Source organism: Diuraphis noxia, unplaced genomic scaffold (assembly GCF_037042655.1).
Source record: "Diuraphis noxia isolate RWA-SAM2 unplaced genomic scaffold, SU_Dnox_SAM2 contig0001, whole genome shotgun sequence".
Lineage (NCBI taxonomy): Eukaryota > Metazoa > Arthropoda > Insecta > Hemiptera > Aphididae > Diuraphis > Diuraphis noxia.
This window is the reverse complement of record NW_028301711.1, coordinates 16,580,840-16,596,328: the sequence shown is the minus strand read 5'-3', so window position 1 is coordinate 16,596,328 and position 15,489 is coordinate 16,580,840. Positions and strand designations below refer to the sequence as shown.

The 15,489-nt window shown below is 27.2% G+C and overlaps 3 protein-coding genes across 3 annotated transcripts; 1 reads left to right on the top strand and 2 right to left on the bottom strand.

The window, feature by feature from the left end:
* Nucleotides 1-3,311: 3,311 nt before the first annotated feature.
* On the bottom strand, nucleotides 3,312-6,446 carry LOC149059957 (uncharacterized). The gene is made up of 2 exons (XM_089216133.1): nucleotides 6,291-6,446; nucleotides 3,312-4,154 (listed from the first exon to the last, which is right to left on the bottom strand). The coding sequence occupies exons 1-2, from the start codon at nucleotides 6,424-6,426 to the stop codon at nucleotides 3,379-3,381; spliced, it is 912 nt and encodes a 303-aa protein (XP_089072259.1). The 5' UTR covers nucleotides 6,427-6,446; the 3' UTR covers nucleotides 3,312-3,378.
* A 1,007-nt stretch (nucleotides 6,447-7,453) lies between these two features.
* Nucleotides 7,454-8,182, bottom strand: LOC149059956 (SCAN domain-containing protein 3-like). Its single transcript, XM_089227070.1, has one exon. The coding sequence runs from the start codon at nucleotides 8,180-8,182 to the stop codon at nucleotides 7,454-7,456; it is 729 nt and encodes a 242-aa protein (XP_089083196.1).
* A 5,412-nt stretch (nucleotides 8,183-13,594) lies between these two features.
* Nucleotides 13,595-14,927, top strand: LOC149059955 (uncharacterized). Its single transcript, XM_089227064.1, has 2 exons — nucleotides 13,595-13,608; nucleotides 14,252-14,927. Exons 1-2 carry the CDS (start codon nucleotides 13,595-13,597, stop codon nucleotides 14,925-14,927), a joined length of 690 nt encoding a protein of 229 aa, XP_089083190.1.
* The last annotated feature ends 562 nt before the right edge of the window (nucleotides 14,928-15,489 follow it).

The following is a 15,489-nucleotide window of genomic DNA, read 5'->3' as shown; positions in this document are numbered from 1 at the left end:
AGAATATTTTAACTATAAGTCATTCCATAGTATCGTTTTAATGGCATGTGTAGATGCAAATTACAAATTTATTTGGGCTAGTGTTGGGGCTCAGGGAAGAATTTCGGATGGAGGTGTTTTCGGGGACACCAAATTCAATAACATGATGTCTAATAATTTATTAAATCTTCCTTCTGAGCGTCCATTACCCGGAAGAGTAAAACCTATTCCATTTGTATTTCTGGCAGATAATGCATTTCCACTTGGAAAAAATATGATGAAGCCTTATCCTGGGCTTAACCAGAAAGGATCACCTGAAAGGATACACAATTACAGACTAAGTAGAGGGCGCCGAGTTGTTGAAAATGCATTTGGTATTCTATCTTCTGTGTTTAGAATTTTTAGAAAACCTATGTTGTTGGAACCAAAAAAAGCCGAGGCTGCTACAATGGCATGCATTTACCTACATAATTATTTAAGAAGTAGCAAGAACTCAAAACATGTATATTGTCCAAGTGGTAGTTTTGATGTCGAAGATATGGACACAGGAATTTTAAATCCAGGATCTTGGAGAAAACAGCTAGTAGAAATGTCATCATTCCAAAGTTTGCCCCAAATCCCACGAAAATCTGCTTTAGAAGTACAAGAAATCCGCGATGAATTTAAAATGTATTATGTATCAGACATAGGACGAGTTGATTGGCAAGATTTATGCAACTAATTTTTATTTATATTTTTAGTATATACCTAATTGAATTTATAATTTGTATCGGAAGTAAAATTATATTTGAATAATATAAAATATTATTTGTTTTATTTGTATTAATTATAATACAAATATTTTCATAAATATAAATTTATATATAGTATAAATATTAAAATATACTTACTAATACTGCACTAGTAGTTTCTTCTTCTGCTGTATCCCTTGTGTGCATTGGTTTATTCCTATCTTGCAGAAACTGATGCATTTGTTCATAAGCAAACCAAATGTTTTTGACAGTACTAGCACCAGCGCCAGATTTTTTGTTATTTTGATCTTTTTTTTTCTCTCTGGCATATTGACTCAGAAGATTTTTAATTTTCTTTTCACATTCTTCGACTGATATCTTCATTATATTTCCAATTTCAGTTAATCCGTCAAATCTGACCAATTTATTTTTATAATCCGAATGTTTTGGATTCCAGAGGTACTCCCTTTCTTTGTACAAGTCAATAAAAAGACATGTATTTACATTGTTCCACTTCTCACTGCACTCAGATGTTGCCATTTTTAATTTAAAAAAATTTAAAAACTTAACAATACGTAAAATTGTCAAAACAAAAACTAGTACCTACAATACGTACGGACTGTATTGTTGCGCAATACCAACTGGCTTCAGACAATTCTTATAAAATATTATTTCCGTTTGGATATTTGTCTATTTATTTTTACGATAAACCAAAATAGCAGAGTAAATTACACACTAATATAGTTTATAATTGTAAATATAGTTAGCATTAACAGTGAAAGGCAAAGTGGAAGAACTACCTACCTAGTTCATAATGGTAAGGATTTAAATTTAGGATTACGTTATTATCAAATGTAAATATAATGTAGGTATTAATAAATATTGTGACTAGTAAGTATTAGTCGACGTAATATAGAAATGGCATTAAACTATTAAAGCGGCTCGATTTTGATTTGAATGTAAAATAATTTTAAGTATCTATGTTTAAATTTTTAAAACCAAATTGAATAGTGTTCAGAAAATTATAATTCAAAAAGTGGGCAAGTGGATGTCACTCTGTACAGTATACTTTACAAGTGGTTAATAATAACAGTTGCTGTAATGGATGGTATTAAATTTGAATTCAATGATTTAATATTGTACGAGTATACGAAAAAAAATTCTGAGTGGAGACGATTTATCAGTGTAGGATAAAAAATAAATTCCAAATTAATAAAATCAGATTCATTATATACCTGACACATTCAGTCATACATAGTAAGTATATACAATTTATTAGTAGTTATTCTATTTGCATAGTTATTTATAAGTATTATAAGTCATAAGCGACAACTATTAATATTAGAATATAAAGTAGGTAGGTATGCTCTAGAGTCAGAATCTAAAATTAAATGATACATTTCAAAAGGCACTATTTTCCAAAAAATCAATAAACCATCAACAGCTTTTTATAAAGCCCGATCACATTGTAGCTGGACACAATTTATTATTTACTAACGGCGTATCCAAAGTGGGGGGAGGACAAACCAAATTTAAAATTGGGGCAAAAATTCAAAAACACACTTGGATGCCCCCTGTTAGAAATTCTAGCCACGGAAATTTTTTATTTACCAATAATAAATAACAGTTATAATACCTAAATAATAATTTTACCACCTACGCAATGCGCTACCGTGCGGTTGTCGATTCAGTTTCCTTTGATGTTTACCGACTTTTTGTCGATCAGGATTTTTGTCGATCGACAAGTCAAATCGACATGAAAGTCGAACGTAATTCGGTAGCAGATGTCGAATCAACGTGTCGATCCAGTGTAAGTCAATGGTCAGACTAGACCCGACATCGGCCGAATATTTTTCGGGCACCATCTGCCGAATTATCGGGGAAAAAATTCGTCCGATGAAAATGGTCAGACTACAACAGAATTTCGGTTGAATTCACCAGAATTATGAAATAGTCAATATATGGTTAAAGTTCTAATTTAACTAGTTACAATTCAACACTCAGTCACTATGGACGTCACTGATGAAATGTATTTATTAGACACTAATCCAGTTATAAAGTATTTGTTATTGACTAAAAAAAAAGAAAAACAGTTTTGGGTTAATGATATTTTTGAAGAGAGGGAAAAATTTGGAGAATTTCACACACTTTTCCCCAAGCTTTTAGTTCAACCGATTAAATTTTTCGAGTACATGCGAATGTCTCCTAGTACTTTTTATTATATTTTAGAAAAAATTCAACCTTTTTTAGAAAAACAATCAAATTTTAGGAAATGCATTACACCTGCGGAAAAATTAACAGTTACTTTGAGGTAAGTGCTACAAATAAAATAAAATATTATAACCTTTAAATACATTAAATAATATGTTTTATTCTTTTTTTTTTAATGTTTATGTAATTAAAACTTATATGTTAAGTATGTTTTGTATTTTAGAAAAATTAATAAAAAATAAAAAACTGGCTATCAACCTTTTTGTAAAAAATTAAAATACATTAAAAATATTCCACTGTTAATGGATTGAAAATCCTTTAAAAAAAATCTTAAGTAAAATATGTTGAAATAATAAAAAAGAAATTTTACAACTAGTATAAGGTGTGAAACTTTGTTAGACTAATTAAATCTACTAAAACATTATAAGTACATCTTGAATGTATTTTAATAATATATTTATTGTTGTGTCCATGGTGTAAATGAACTAAGATCAGTAGCTGTCTGTGAGCCCGTACTGTGCTGTCCGCTAGATACATACTGCATGTTGTAGGTTTCATTTAAGTTTGTTAGTGTGTCAGACTGACTTTGAACATAAGGATTGAATGGCTTTGACGTGCAAGTAGATGGTCTTGTAGAGTTTTCATAAATATCACGGCGTTCCTCTTCTTCCATAAGTACTTGTTGCAACTTAATTCTTACTGATAATTTTCTCTGTTTTGGTATATCTTTGAGATGTGGTAACAAACTCATTAAAAAATGAAAATCTTCATCGTCCTTGTAATTATCACTATTTTTTGAATTATTTTTAATAGTATCGAACCGTTTAAGTTTTTGTTTTTCAATTTCTATTAAATCTGCTATCGGATCATTTTTTATTTTTTTTCTCTTCATTGATGTTTGTGAATTTGAATAGACTGCAGAAGACAGATCGGGATTTACAACTGATTCTTCGAGACGATCTTGATCTTGATCAATCTGTTCTTCTTCAGATACTATATTGTTGAACAAACTTATTTCAGGTGATGATAGCCCTTCTTCGTGTGTTTCTTTTTGAATGTTACAAACCGTTTTTCTGGGCATTATAGTGTCTTTTAAAAAGGTCATATTTTCGTAAAATTTCCATTGTGATGATAAAACGTCAGGTGTCCCATCGCCAGTATTACGTTTTTCTTTGTTGCACTCTTTTCGAAAAGTGTCTCTTAAATTTTGCCATTTAGCTTTTAAAGTTTCGCCTAAAATTATAATAATGATAATGCCAAAAAAAAAGTAATAATAATAATTATAATACCTAAAAATAATGCTAAAAATATAATAAAAAAATAACTACATCACATTTTCGTGTTGTAATTTAGAAGTAAGGAAAAATGGTTTATTTTTTTGGAATTTTTAAGTTGTTTATTTTTTTGAAAAGTGACATATTTTTTTTTGCTTTTTTATTTATTTATATAATACGTATTTTTTTTTTATTATCGTTTAGGCATCAACAACGAGGTTATTAGCCTTAAGTTTTTAAGTATAATATGTATTATGTACAAAAATATAATATTATAATATATTAAATATAATAATATATTTACTTCTTTAAGTTGTATAGCTTGTGTTAAAGTAGAGAGTTAGCTTTTGACAATCTCAATTTTAAATATGAAAAATCAATTAACAGGAAAGAAAGATTACAGTTAAGAGAGTTTAAGACTATCAAAATAAGTTTAAGTTTAAGTTAAGTGGAAAAAAAATATCAATAATAACTTTTTTCAGAGTAAAGAAATCTTTGAAATTTAATACAATGTTCCTCATATACATTATTCTAAATTAATATACTAGAATATCAAAAACAAAATAGCACAACTTATTGTTTTACAATTTTATCAAAGATTCAAATTTTTGATATATTATTTTGTCAATATATGATATTTTTAAGAATTTTCGTAAGATGATAAGATATAATTTTTTTTTTTTTGCAAATTGTATGTTAACTAGTTATAAACGTAGAAACTTTAAACTTTTAAAGAATACTAATATAATGAGATTTATAAATAAATTAAAATTATTATTAAATTTTTTTTCAAATTTTCTCGACATTTAAACTTTATAAGTAAAAAATTTGTTCCTATATAGTTTTTGGTATAACTCTTAACAGATGACTGTTGTAGATACATGACATTTTCACTAACTGTATTTACATTATAACTTTCTATACACAATACAAATTTTCAAAGTATTTTGACATTTGCTGTTTACGGACTTTTTCAATTATTTTTAGGTTTCTTTCAACTGGAATGTCATATAGGTCCTTAGCATTTTCTTTTCGTATGGCTCATAATACAATTGGAGAAATTATTTATGATACGTGCAATATTATTTGGAAACTTTTTGCTAACATTCACATGCCATTCCCCACTACAGATATGTTTTACAAAATTGCTCAAGACTTTGAGATGCTATGGAACTTTCCTAATTGTGTGGGCTGTATTGACGGCAAGCATATTCGTATAAAATGCCCAAAGAACACTGGTTCCATGTTCTATAATTATAAGCACTATTTTTCTATCCATCTACAGGGAATATGCGATGCTAAATATAAATTCATTGCTATAGATGTTGGAGCATACGGAAGACAAAGCGATAGTGGAGTTTTCACAGCATGTAATATTAAAACACTACCTCATTCAACTTTTCTTATGCCATTTGTATTATTGGGTGATCAAGGATACCCATTAAAAGAATACCTAATGAGACCTTATCCTTTTGATAATAATTTGGACAAAACAAAAGAAATTTTCAACTACCGCTTAAGTCGTGCTAGACGAATGATCGAATGTACTTTTGGTATTTTAGTATCAAAATGGAGGTGTTTAAAAACTGAAATACAAATTGATCCAAAACATGTTGACACAATCTTAAAGACCATTTGTTTGATTCATAATATTATTATAGACCAAGAAGGTGTAGACGAAACATTAATTTCAAAAATAAACTAGAACTTAACAAATCCAGATTTAGTTCACAATAATACATCAAGACGTAACAATCGTTCAAAACAAGAAGCGTATACTATACGAGATAAATTTAAAGAATATTTTAATGATATTGGTGCTGTCAGTTTTCAGGATTACAGAAAATAAAAAAAAATGTTAATTTTAGTTATGTATTTTTGTAGATTATATATTCTATCACTTATTCAATACTCATTCAACTTATTCAAACCTTAACTAAATTACCTATGTATTTACATTTTACAAATTGTATAACAAAATACTGTATAATAATTAATAATCATAATATTAAATGTATTATATTATTATGAATTAAATACATTTGTCATGTATATAAATTGTAATTGTATAAATAAATATTGATTTAATACGTACTTTTGACTCCCATTTCTACAGAAATTTCATTCCACAACTTTCTACAAACGTCTCTGTTGTGGTAACATTTTGATTTGATGTTCCACAAAGGCTCTTTTTCAAATACTAAATTGATTAATTTTTCACAGTCAACCATATTTACGGCAGAATAATGAAATTTAAAATAATTCAAAATAGTATTAACAAACTATGACAAGTTACTTAACTTAATAATGTCGTAGGTAGTTGAGTAGACAGTATTGAGTTTATAGTATTATATTAATATGTAATCGTACTACTGATCAAGGAAAATGTCGAAAGGCAAATGACAAAAATTATAATTCAATGTTTTTATAAAAATAAATCCAATACAATTTATTTTTATTTTTAAAACTTCCATAATTAAATAATATACCTACATTTATATATTTTCATTTTAATTAAATAAACTATTTCTGGCCGATTCGGCCGGAAAAAACAAAATATTTTGTTTTCGTTCGGCGTCGGCAGTATACGGCCGTATTTATCGGATATAATGTGACCGGTGCAATTTAATTTCATGCTTTTATTTTATTCGGACGTTTTCGTCCGTATTCGGCAGAACGTTAATTCGGCCGATGTCGGGTCTAGTCTGACCATACCCTAATACCGGCTTTATATAATTCGACTGCGGGCGACGATCAGTTCGTATTGGTACGATAATAACGGTCGTCAAAAACCCGGAGACATATAAGCATTCCATATATGAGCTCGGCACCTGTATTAAAATCATCCTCTACGATTGGTTGATTTGAAAATGCCGCGAAATATTTTTTGTTATCACTAATCAGTATTATTATTATTGAAATTATTAATTATTATTATTTATTTAAATTATTATTATTCATAATACACAATAATACAATAATACATAATATTATGGCTGGGATTTCAGTACCTCAATAGAGAAGTTACCTACTAGTTTCATATAATATATAGGTACCTAATAATCTTGATCTAAGAGCTAAGATAGTATTAGATCATTATACGATAGGTAGTAGGTACCTATGGTTAAAACTAAATAAATATAATACCAAAACCTTCAAAGTTTGGTTTCTAAAATATTAAGTTCAATATTACAATAAGTACCTATTTATTCTGTTTACCTATATTCACTAATCAGTTTTATTAATTCAGTAGTATTATCAATTTGGTAAAATTATATTATGAATGTAAAAATAGAATATAACATCCATCACATTATAATGACTTATGGTATCAGTGATCAAACTTGTAGCAAACAATAATTCCTCGACGATTTCTTTACGTTCATTAATGAACCTCACATAACCTAGTAATATAGCTTTATTATCTGTCACAGTTGATTCGTCAATCTGTAGTGCAAAATTATTTTCTCTTAAATAATTTATAAGTTTGTTTTCGATGTCATCTGCCATTTCATCAATTCTCTTGGAGACAGTGTCATTGCTCAAAGGAATTGACTTAATCATCTTATTGCTAGTACCCTCTCCTTGCATAGTATCGATTATTTCCTTGAGAGCCGGTAAAATAAGAGTTTCACCGATTGAATGAGGTTTACTGTTTTTTGATATCAATAAAGACACCTTGTACGAAGCGACAAGTCCTTTCTCAAGATCAGATGTTTGTTTTTTAAATAAACTATTCACAGTAGACCGTTTTTCAATTTTTGCTTTAAGAGCCTGAAAAAACGAAAGTGGTTTCTCCAGTTTATCGGAATGAATTTTTGATAAATTATCTTTCATTCTTGATGGCTTCATTGCCTCATTCGAAAATGTTTTTTCACATATAAGGCACAACGGTAACTGTACATTAAGCGGTGATGCGATAAAACCAAACTTTAGGTACTCTACTAAATACTGACGGCACTTCTTTTTTGCACTATGATCACTCATTATAAAAATATTTATTAGTGTTGTCAGAAAAACGCACTAGTTTATTCGAAAACGCGACGTTCACTGTAACGATATCAATCACGTACTGCAAGAGTGCAAGGTGCCAAGGTACAGTATACAATAGTCCAGTTATGGAATGTAAAAATAAATCTATTATAAACAGGACGTTCCCGATACGTAAAATGTGATTAGATAACATGCCGTATGCCGTTGCGATAGCGTACGCAATTGTTGCAATTACAACTATTCTGATTTCACTTTTAATTATTGTATTATTTTTCATCTCCGAGTTTGAAAAAGATCACCGCCCCCTCAACGCCCCCTTCAAAACTATCGCCCCCCAGAGAGACCGAAATGCCCCCAAGGGGGCGGTACCGCCCCCGTTAAGAACCGTTGTTCTAGTACAATTTATTACCACTAAAATCTATGTAATTGATTTTGAATTGTCAGTGTAATTTTTAATTTTCCTTAACATTAATTATGATTAACATAATACCACCTATTCTTTAAAATTTGAACATTAAATTTATTTATATCAATAATGTTAAAACTTATTATGCTCAATATTCAAAAATAATTAATTTTCAATTTAATCGAACTTACGGAAACAATAGGATATATTATATAATAAATAATCAATAAAATGTTTACAATATAATTTATAAATTGTATTTATATATAATTATATAGATAAGGTCTGGAATTATTATTTATTACTTATATAAAAGTATATATGTTTAATTTTGGGCGATTAATCGCGACGTTCGAAACGCGCGGAGACGTTCGAATCACCTAGTGTTATCCACTTAAAATAATTGGCGAATTTTAGTGGTTTTTACGTAATTTGTCAAAATTCAAACTTTAAATGCTTATAAAAAAAGTTGTGCCTATTTATTCTTATATTTTTTTAATCGCTATAAGAATAACTTATGAGGAACTTTGTATTAAATTTTCAAGTAGTTTGACTGGGCAAAAAAATTTTATTGGCACTTTAAAAAAGTTTTTGATATACAATATAAATTAGATAACCATATTATCAGAATTTTAATTTACGGGTATCTAACAAATTGTTAGTTAAACAGTGGCGGATTTAAGGGGGGCCCGAAGGGCCTTGCCCCCCCCCCCCCCCATAAGCATAAGTTAGGTTTTATTATTTTTTATTATTAATTTTTATAATTTTATCTTTTATATTGTTTCACTCAAACACATTATATTATAATTTAAGAAATATTATTATTATATTATCATTATATAAGAAATTCTCCCAAACATATTACTATTACTTTTATTATGCGGGTATAAAGGCATTTCGCCTTAACGCAGACGGCAGACCAGCTATTTTTTAAGATAAATATTCTTATTATTTATCTTTATTATTCTTATTTATTTATAAATATAAATTCATACATGAAGGAAAACTTATGGAAAACTTAGTGTTGTATTTTTAATCCTTAGTTATAAACGCAAAAAATTTTATGATTTTTCAACTTCAAAATTACTTGCAAATTTTCGCGTTTTCGACAGATTTCGTAAAATTTTGAACTGTAAACGCTTATTAAAAAAAAATTGTGACTTGCGATTTTTAATTTTTTTTAGCTACAATAAGAACAACTCATAAGGAACCTTGTATTAAATGTTCAAGTTTGTTTGGTCGTCCAACATTTTTTTACCGACACTTCAAAAAAAAATTCTCAAAAAAGTCGAAAATTTCAGTGGTCTATAAATAACTCAAAAAAAGTCAACAATTTTCGAAAATTCAACTGTATATAGATAGCACTACCATAAATATTTGGTGAAAATTTCAAGTATTTACAGTAATTAGTTTTTGAATTACAACTATATAAAAAAATCTTGGTCGAAAACTGATTTTGCGTAAAAATTCCCGTTTTTCTGTCATTTTTTTTTTGTTTTTCTCGATTTTTTTGAAAAATGTTGGAAAATGTTTACTTTTGACCTCTATAATGCACCAAGGATCTTCACTATTACATCGGAAACCACCCCCAAAGTTTGAAATCGAAGCATTATTTCGACTAGTTATGCTGTACACAGACACACAAAAAAAATAAAAATAAAAACACACATCATTGTAAAATCAATACATTCATCACTTCGTTCAGAATTTATAAGTGACAGAAAAACGGAATTTTTTATGCAAAATCAGTTTTCGACCAAATCGATTTTTTTATATGATTGTAATTCAAAAACTAATCACTGAAAATACTTAAAGTTTTCACCCAATGCTTGTGTTAGTGTTATCTTACAGTTTAATTTTCAAAAATATTTGACTTGTTTTGAGTTATTTATAGACCACTGAAATTTTTGATTTTTATGAGAATTTCTTTTTGAAATGTCCATAAAATTTTTTTGGCACTATCAAAATACTTGAAAATTTAATACAAAGTTCCTCATAAGTTATTCTTATAGTGATTAAAAAGTTATAAAAATACATAAGCACAGTTTTTTTTATAAGCGTTTATAGTTCAAATTTCTACGAAATCTGTAGAAAACGCGAAAATTTGCAAGTAATTTTGAAGTTGAAAAATCATAAAATTGTTTGTGTTTACAACTAAGGATTAAAAATACAACACGAAGTTTTCCATAAGTTTTCCTTCAAGTAGCTATAGAGAAAACCCGAAACATAATTATAGGAAAAATTTTAAGTGCGTTTGAATTTAAAATTTTTACGAAATAGCGTAACGATGACGATTTATCCTCAAACGATTTTAAATATTTGTTATTATTCAAAAAGTATAAGTCGTAGATACTCGAAAATTTCACCAGTTATTTAGATTGGCATTTTCTTTACACGATTTAGTTTTCGAAATATTTTGACTTTTTTTAGATATTTATAGACAACTGAAATTTTCAATTTTCTGAAAATTTTTTTTTGAAGTGTCGATAAATTTTTTTTGGCCCCATCAAAATACTTGAAAATTTAATTCAAAGTTCCTCATAAGTTATTCTTATAGTTATTAAAAAATTATAAGAAAACATACGCACAATTTTTTTTGTTAGCATTTGAAGTTCAAATATTGACTTAATACGTAAAAATTACGGCAATGTTCAAATTATCTTAGATAGAAATTCATAAAAGTTTTTCTTTTTAAATCTAAGATTTGAAAATTTAATACAAGGCTCCTGTCATATTTTTACAATAGCAGTTGAAAAATATTAAAAATATATATCCACAATTTTTTTTTACAAGCATTCAAATTTTAATTTTGACAACATACGTAAAAATCATGAAAATTCGTAAATTATTTTATCCTAGAAATTCATAAAAAATGTTCACGTTCATTCATAATTAATAGTGCCGTCAACATAGTAGTTTGTAGTAACTGCCGCACAAATTATAACTAAACAAAAATCTCTAAAAAATGTTTGACACTGAAGAGTTTATTGTTGAAGTGTCGAATGAAGAGGCAATATGGAATATAGGTAAGTAATCATTTATACATCAAATTATTACACAATAACATAATATTATAATTATTATTAAATAAAACATTTACAGGAAGCAAACTATATCATGACAAAAATGTCAAGCATGTAAGTTGGACAAATGTGGCAAAAAAAATTTTCAAAGACTTTGAAGATTATGAAGAAACCGTCAAAATGAGTAAAAGTGAGCATTTTTTATTTTTTAACTACATTTATATATTAAAATATGATTGTATAACTATAAATCATAAAAAGGCGGGCTAGTGGATGTGGCTCTACTGTACAGTAGATTACAAGAGTGAGTCATTGTAATGGATAGTATTAAATTTGAATTCAATGATATTATATCATTGTATATTTGTATACAAAAAACGATTCTGAGTGAAGAAAAAAAAATTTTTAAAATTGAAATTTTAATATATCCGTAAAAACTAAAAAGCTTAAAACGAATCAAAATATTTTCAAAATTGTATGGTGTATAGAAAATGAGAATATAAACAGTCAGTGAAATTTTTATGTATTTACAGTTATTCGTTTTTGAATTATATCAAAATAAGAAAATCGTTACATGAGAAATCTAATGAATATCCAATGATGTAAAATTATGAACTTCAAATGCTCAAAAAATTTAATTTGATCGTCTTGTAGATATTATTTTTTTGATTAGGTAAACAAACATAATACGAGGGATCATGTATTACATTTTCAGATCTTAGATTTAAAAAGAAAAATTTGTATGAATTTCTAACCTAAAATAATTTGCAAATGTTCGTAATTTTTACGTATTTTGCCAATATTTTAACTTTAAATGATTATAAAATAAAATTGCGACTACTGATTTTTAACATTTTCCATCTGCCAAGATGAATATTCCAAGGTAAAAAACCCAACAAATATAATTTTATTGATATTTATAGAAAAAAAACTAAAAAAGCTGGTAAGTGGATGTCAGCAGAGGGAGACAGTAGTTTACAAGTGGGTTACTGTAATGTATAGTATTAAATTTGAATTCAGTGATATAATATCGTTTTATACGAAAAACTATTCTGATCGGTGACGAGTTTTCAGTCTAGGATATTTTATAATATATTAATAATATTACTTTTAAAAAAAATGTAGGTACCTACTACCTATAAAATAAATTTCAAACTAATAAAATTAGATTCATTATTTTACGTGGAACCTTGTTTCAAATTTTCAATTCTTAGCTATAAAAGTTCAACATTTAATAAATTTTTAACAACAAAAAGAATCTGTAAATTTTCAATTTAACAAGTTTTGTCAAAATTTGAACTTTAAATGGTTATAAAAAAAAGTCGTGCCTATGTATTTTTAATATTTTCTACCTGCTATTATATTAACTTATGAGGAACCTTGTATTAAATTTTCAAGTTTTTTGACCCAACGAATAAAATTTTATTGACATTTATCGAATAAAAAAACTAAAAAAACGTAAAATTTCAAAAGTCTATAAATAACTTAAAAATTGTTGAAATATTTTTGAACATTTTATTAAGTATAGGGATAAATATTTGGCGTAAATTTCAAATCTCTACAATTATTCGTTTTTATATAACAACAAAACAAGCATATCGCTATAACAGAAATTGTATCTATTATTGTAATTCAAATGCTCATAAAAATTTAATTTGAATTTCCGGATTTTTTTTAATAATAATATAAATATTAATAAAAATAATAATATAAATAAAAATAATTTTTTTTTATAAAAATTGACAAACTCATGAAGAATCTTGTATAGAATTTTTAAACCTTAGATTTTATTGCCATTTATAAAAAAAAAAAAAACTAAAAAAGATTGAAAATTTCAAATGTCTATAAATAACTTAAAAAGATTTGAAATTTTTTGAAAATGTTTAATGTATAGAAAATCCTTTTGTATATTCAGTTAAAATGTAATGTATATACGGTAATTTCTTTTAGAGTGTACTAGAATTTTTAAGACCAACTATGCAAAATCGAACGTAAGTAATATCAGAAAAAATAAATACATTTTTAACTCCAAATCATTTTTAAATTTTAAATTTGATAATTGTTGTCAAAATTCAAACTTTAAATGCTTGTAAAAAAAATTGTGCGTTTGTATTTTTAATATTTTTCAGCTACTGTTGTAACAATAAATTAAAAGTCTTATATTAAATTTTAAGCTTTTTGACCCAAAGAATAATTTTTTATTTAACAAGATATTAAAATTAAATGTATGGTTTTTTTATGATAATTGATAATAATTTATGACTATGAGTAATTGAAACAAGACACAAGAGCGCGAGGCGTCATTGGGCACATTTCATTGTAATTGCCTATCTTATACGTGTAAAAGTTTCTTGCCTTACACATCGATTTACCAACCCCTAAACATTTAATTTTTGAAATTTAATTTACGTCTAAATGTGTGGTTTTATGTGCTTAAGATAATACAAGTATCAGAATTTTAATATAACGTTTATTTTTTTTAATATTAAAAGGAATATTTTTGAGTTTTTATTTTATATTTAAATCACCATGACGTGACGTTTAAAAAATATAGCACTGTATATTTATATATATTAGTATTAAACACAATCTAATTAACTAAATTATGAATTTTATAAAATTATATTTGTATAGGACTGAAAGTAATGTACAGTCAAGCGATGACGAGGTATCTGTGGGTGAAGGCGGGGAGACTGAAGATGTGGATTTAGTTGTTGGGAAAAATATTACTGCAGAAGAGATCATGGACGACTCCGATGCAGAGGAGCCAAAACAGCCAAATCAAAATTTTTTAAAAAATCCAAAGAAGATTGCGACATCAAATTTTGGATCCTCTTTATTAAAATTTTTAGAAAACAGCCAAAAAGTACCAGAAGATCCGGAAAAATCTTTTTTGATGTCATTACTACCTCAAATTAAATCGTTGGACAAATACCAAAAAACTCGGCTATATGTTGAATTACTAAATGCCATACAACGAGTAAAAAACTGTTCTGTAACCCCTACTTATCCTAATAATACACCAAATTATCAACCTTACTCCCCATTCCTCCCTCAGCTTCATTACACCACAAATCATAATCCTCAAAGTGTATCTTCATCTATTTCCCATCAAACACCAATATCATACATGCCACATTTTAATGTTACTCCTCAACAATATGCTTCCCAAAATGTGCCCACAACTATGATAAACAAATCTACTATTACTTCTCCACAAAGTGTTAATGATGAATCAAACTATTTTCCACAGTCACCCCCTACTGAAATTCATTCTGCTCAAAAACAAAACTATTACCATAATTATTAAAAATAAAGTGTTCCTGTACCTAGTACCTATTTAAGACATAATTTAATAAATTGAAAAATACTTATGTCTACATTCTTAATATTTATTTAAAAATTATGTACCTCAGTGTCACGGTCAATCGCTCTTCCAGTGATATTGGCACACGCAAACCAGTATGCTGTTTTGACAGTTTCGGTCCTACCAGAAATATCTTAAATAACAATTTAATTATTATTATATTTTGTTGAGGACGCTACACAGATATTTGTTGTCTCCGTCATTTTACTATATGTTACGCATTTGTATGACGGGGACAACCAATATCTGTGTGGCGTCCTCTTAAATGTAAATATATAATTAACTAAAGAATATTTAGTTTTTATTAAACACTGTACATCATATATCACTTTTAATATCATACTTTAGTAATAGGTACTGTATACATTTTGAACAAATATTATATTATTATAGCCTACTATAGATAGACGAAACACAAGGTATTCAAAAGTGGTAAGTAATGTTAATAATGAGTATTTGTAACATAATATCATAAAACATTAAATTAATTTTATTTTTGCTTTTA

Excerpts from the sequence above, each read along its gene's own strand:
- LOC149059956 (XM_089227070.1), bottom strand. The coding sequence starts at position 8,182 with ATGAGTGATCATAGTGCAAAAAAGAAGTGCCGTCAGTATTTAGTAGAG.
- LOC149059957 (XM_089216133.1), bottom strand. The coding sequence starts at position 6,426 with ATGGTTGACTGTGAAAAATTAATCAATTTAGTATTTGAAAAAGAGCCT. Across the intron at positions 4,155-6,290 it reads TGTAGAAATGGGAGTCAAAA|GCGAAACTTTAAAAGCTAAA; the intron begins GTACGTATTAAA and ends TTATAATTTTAG.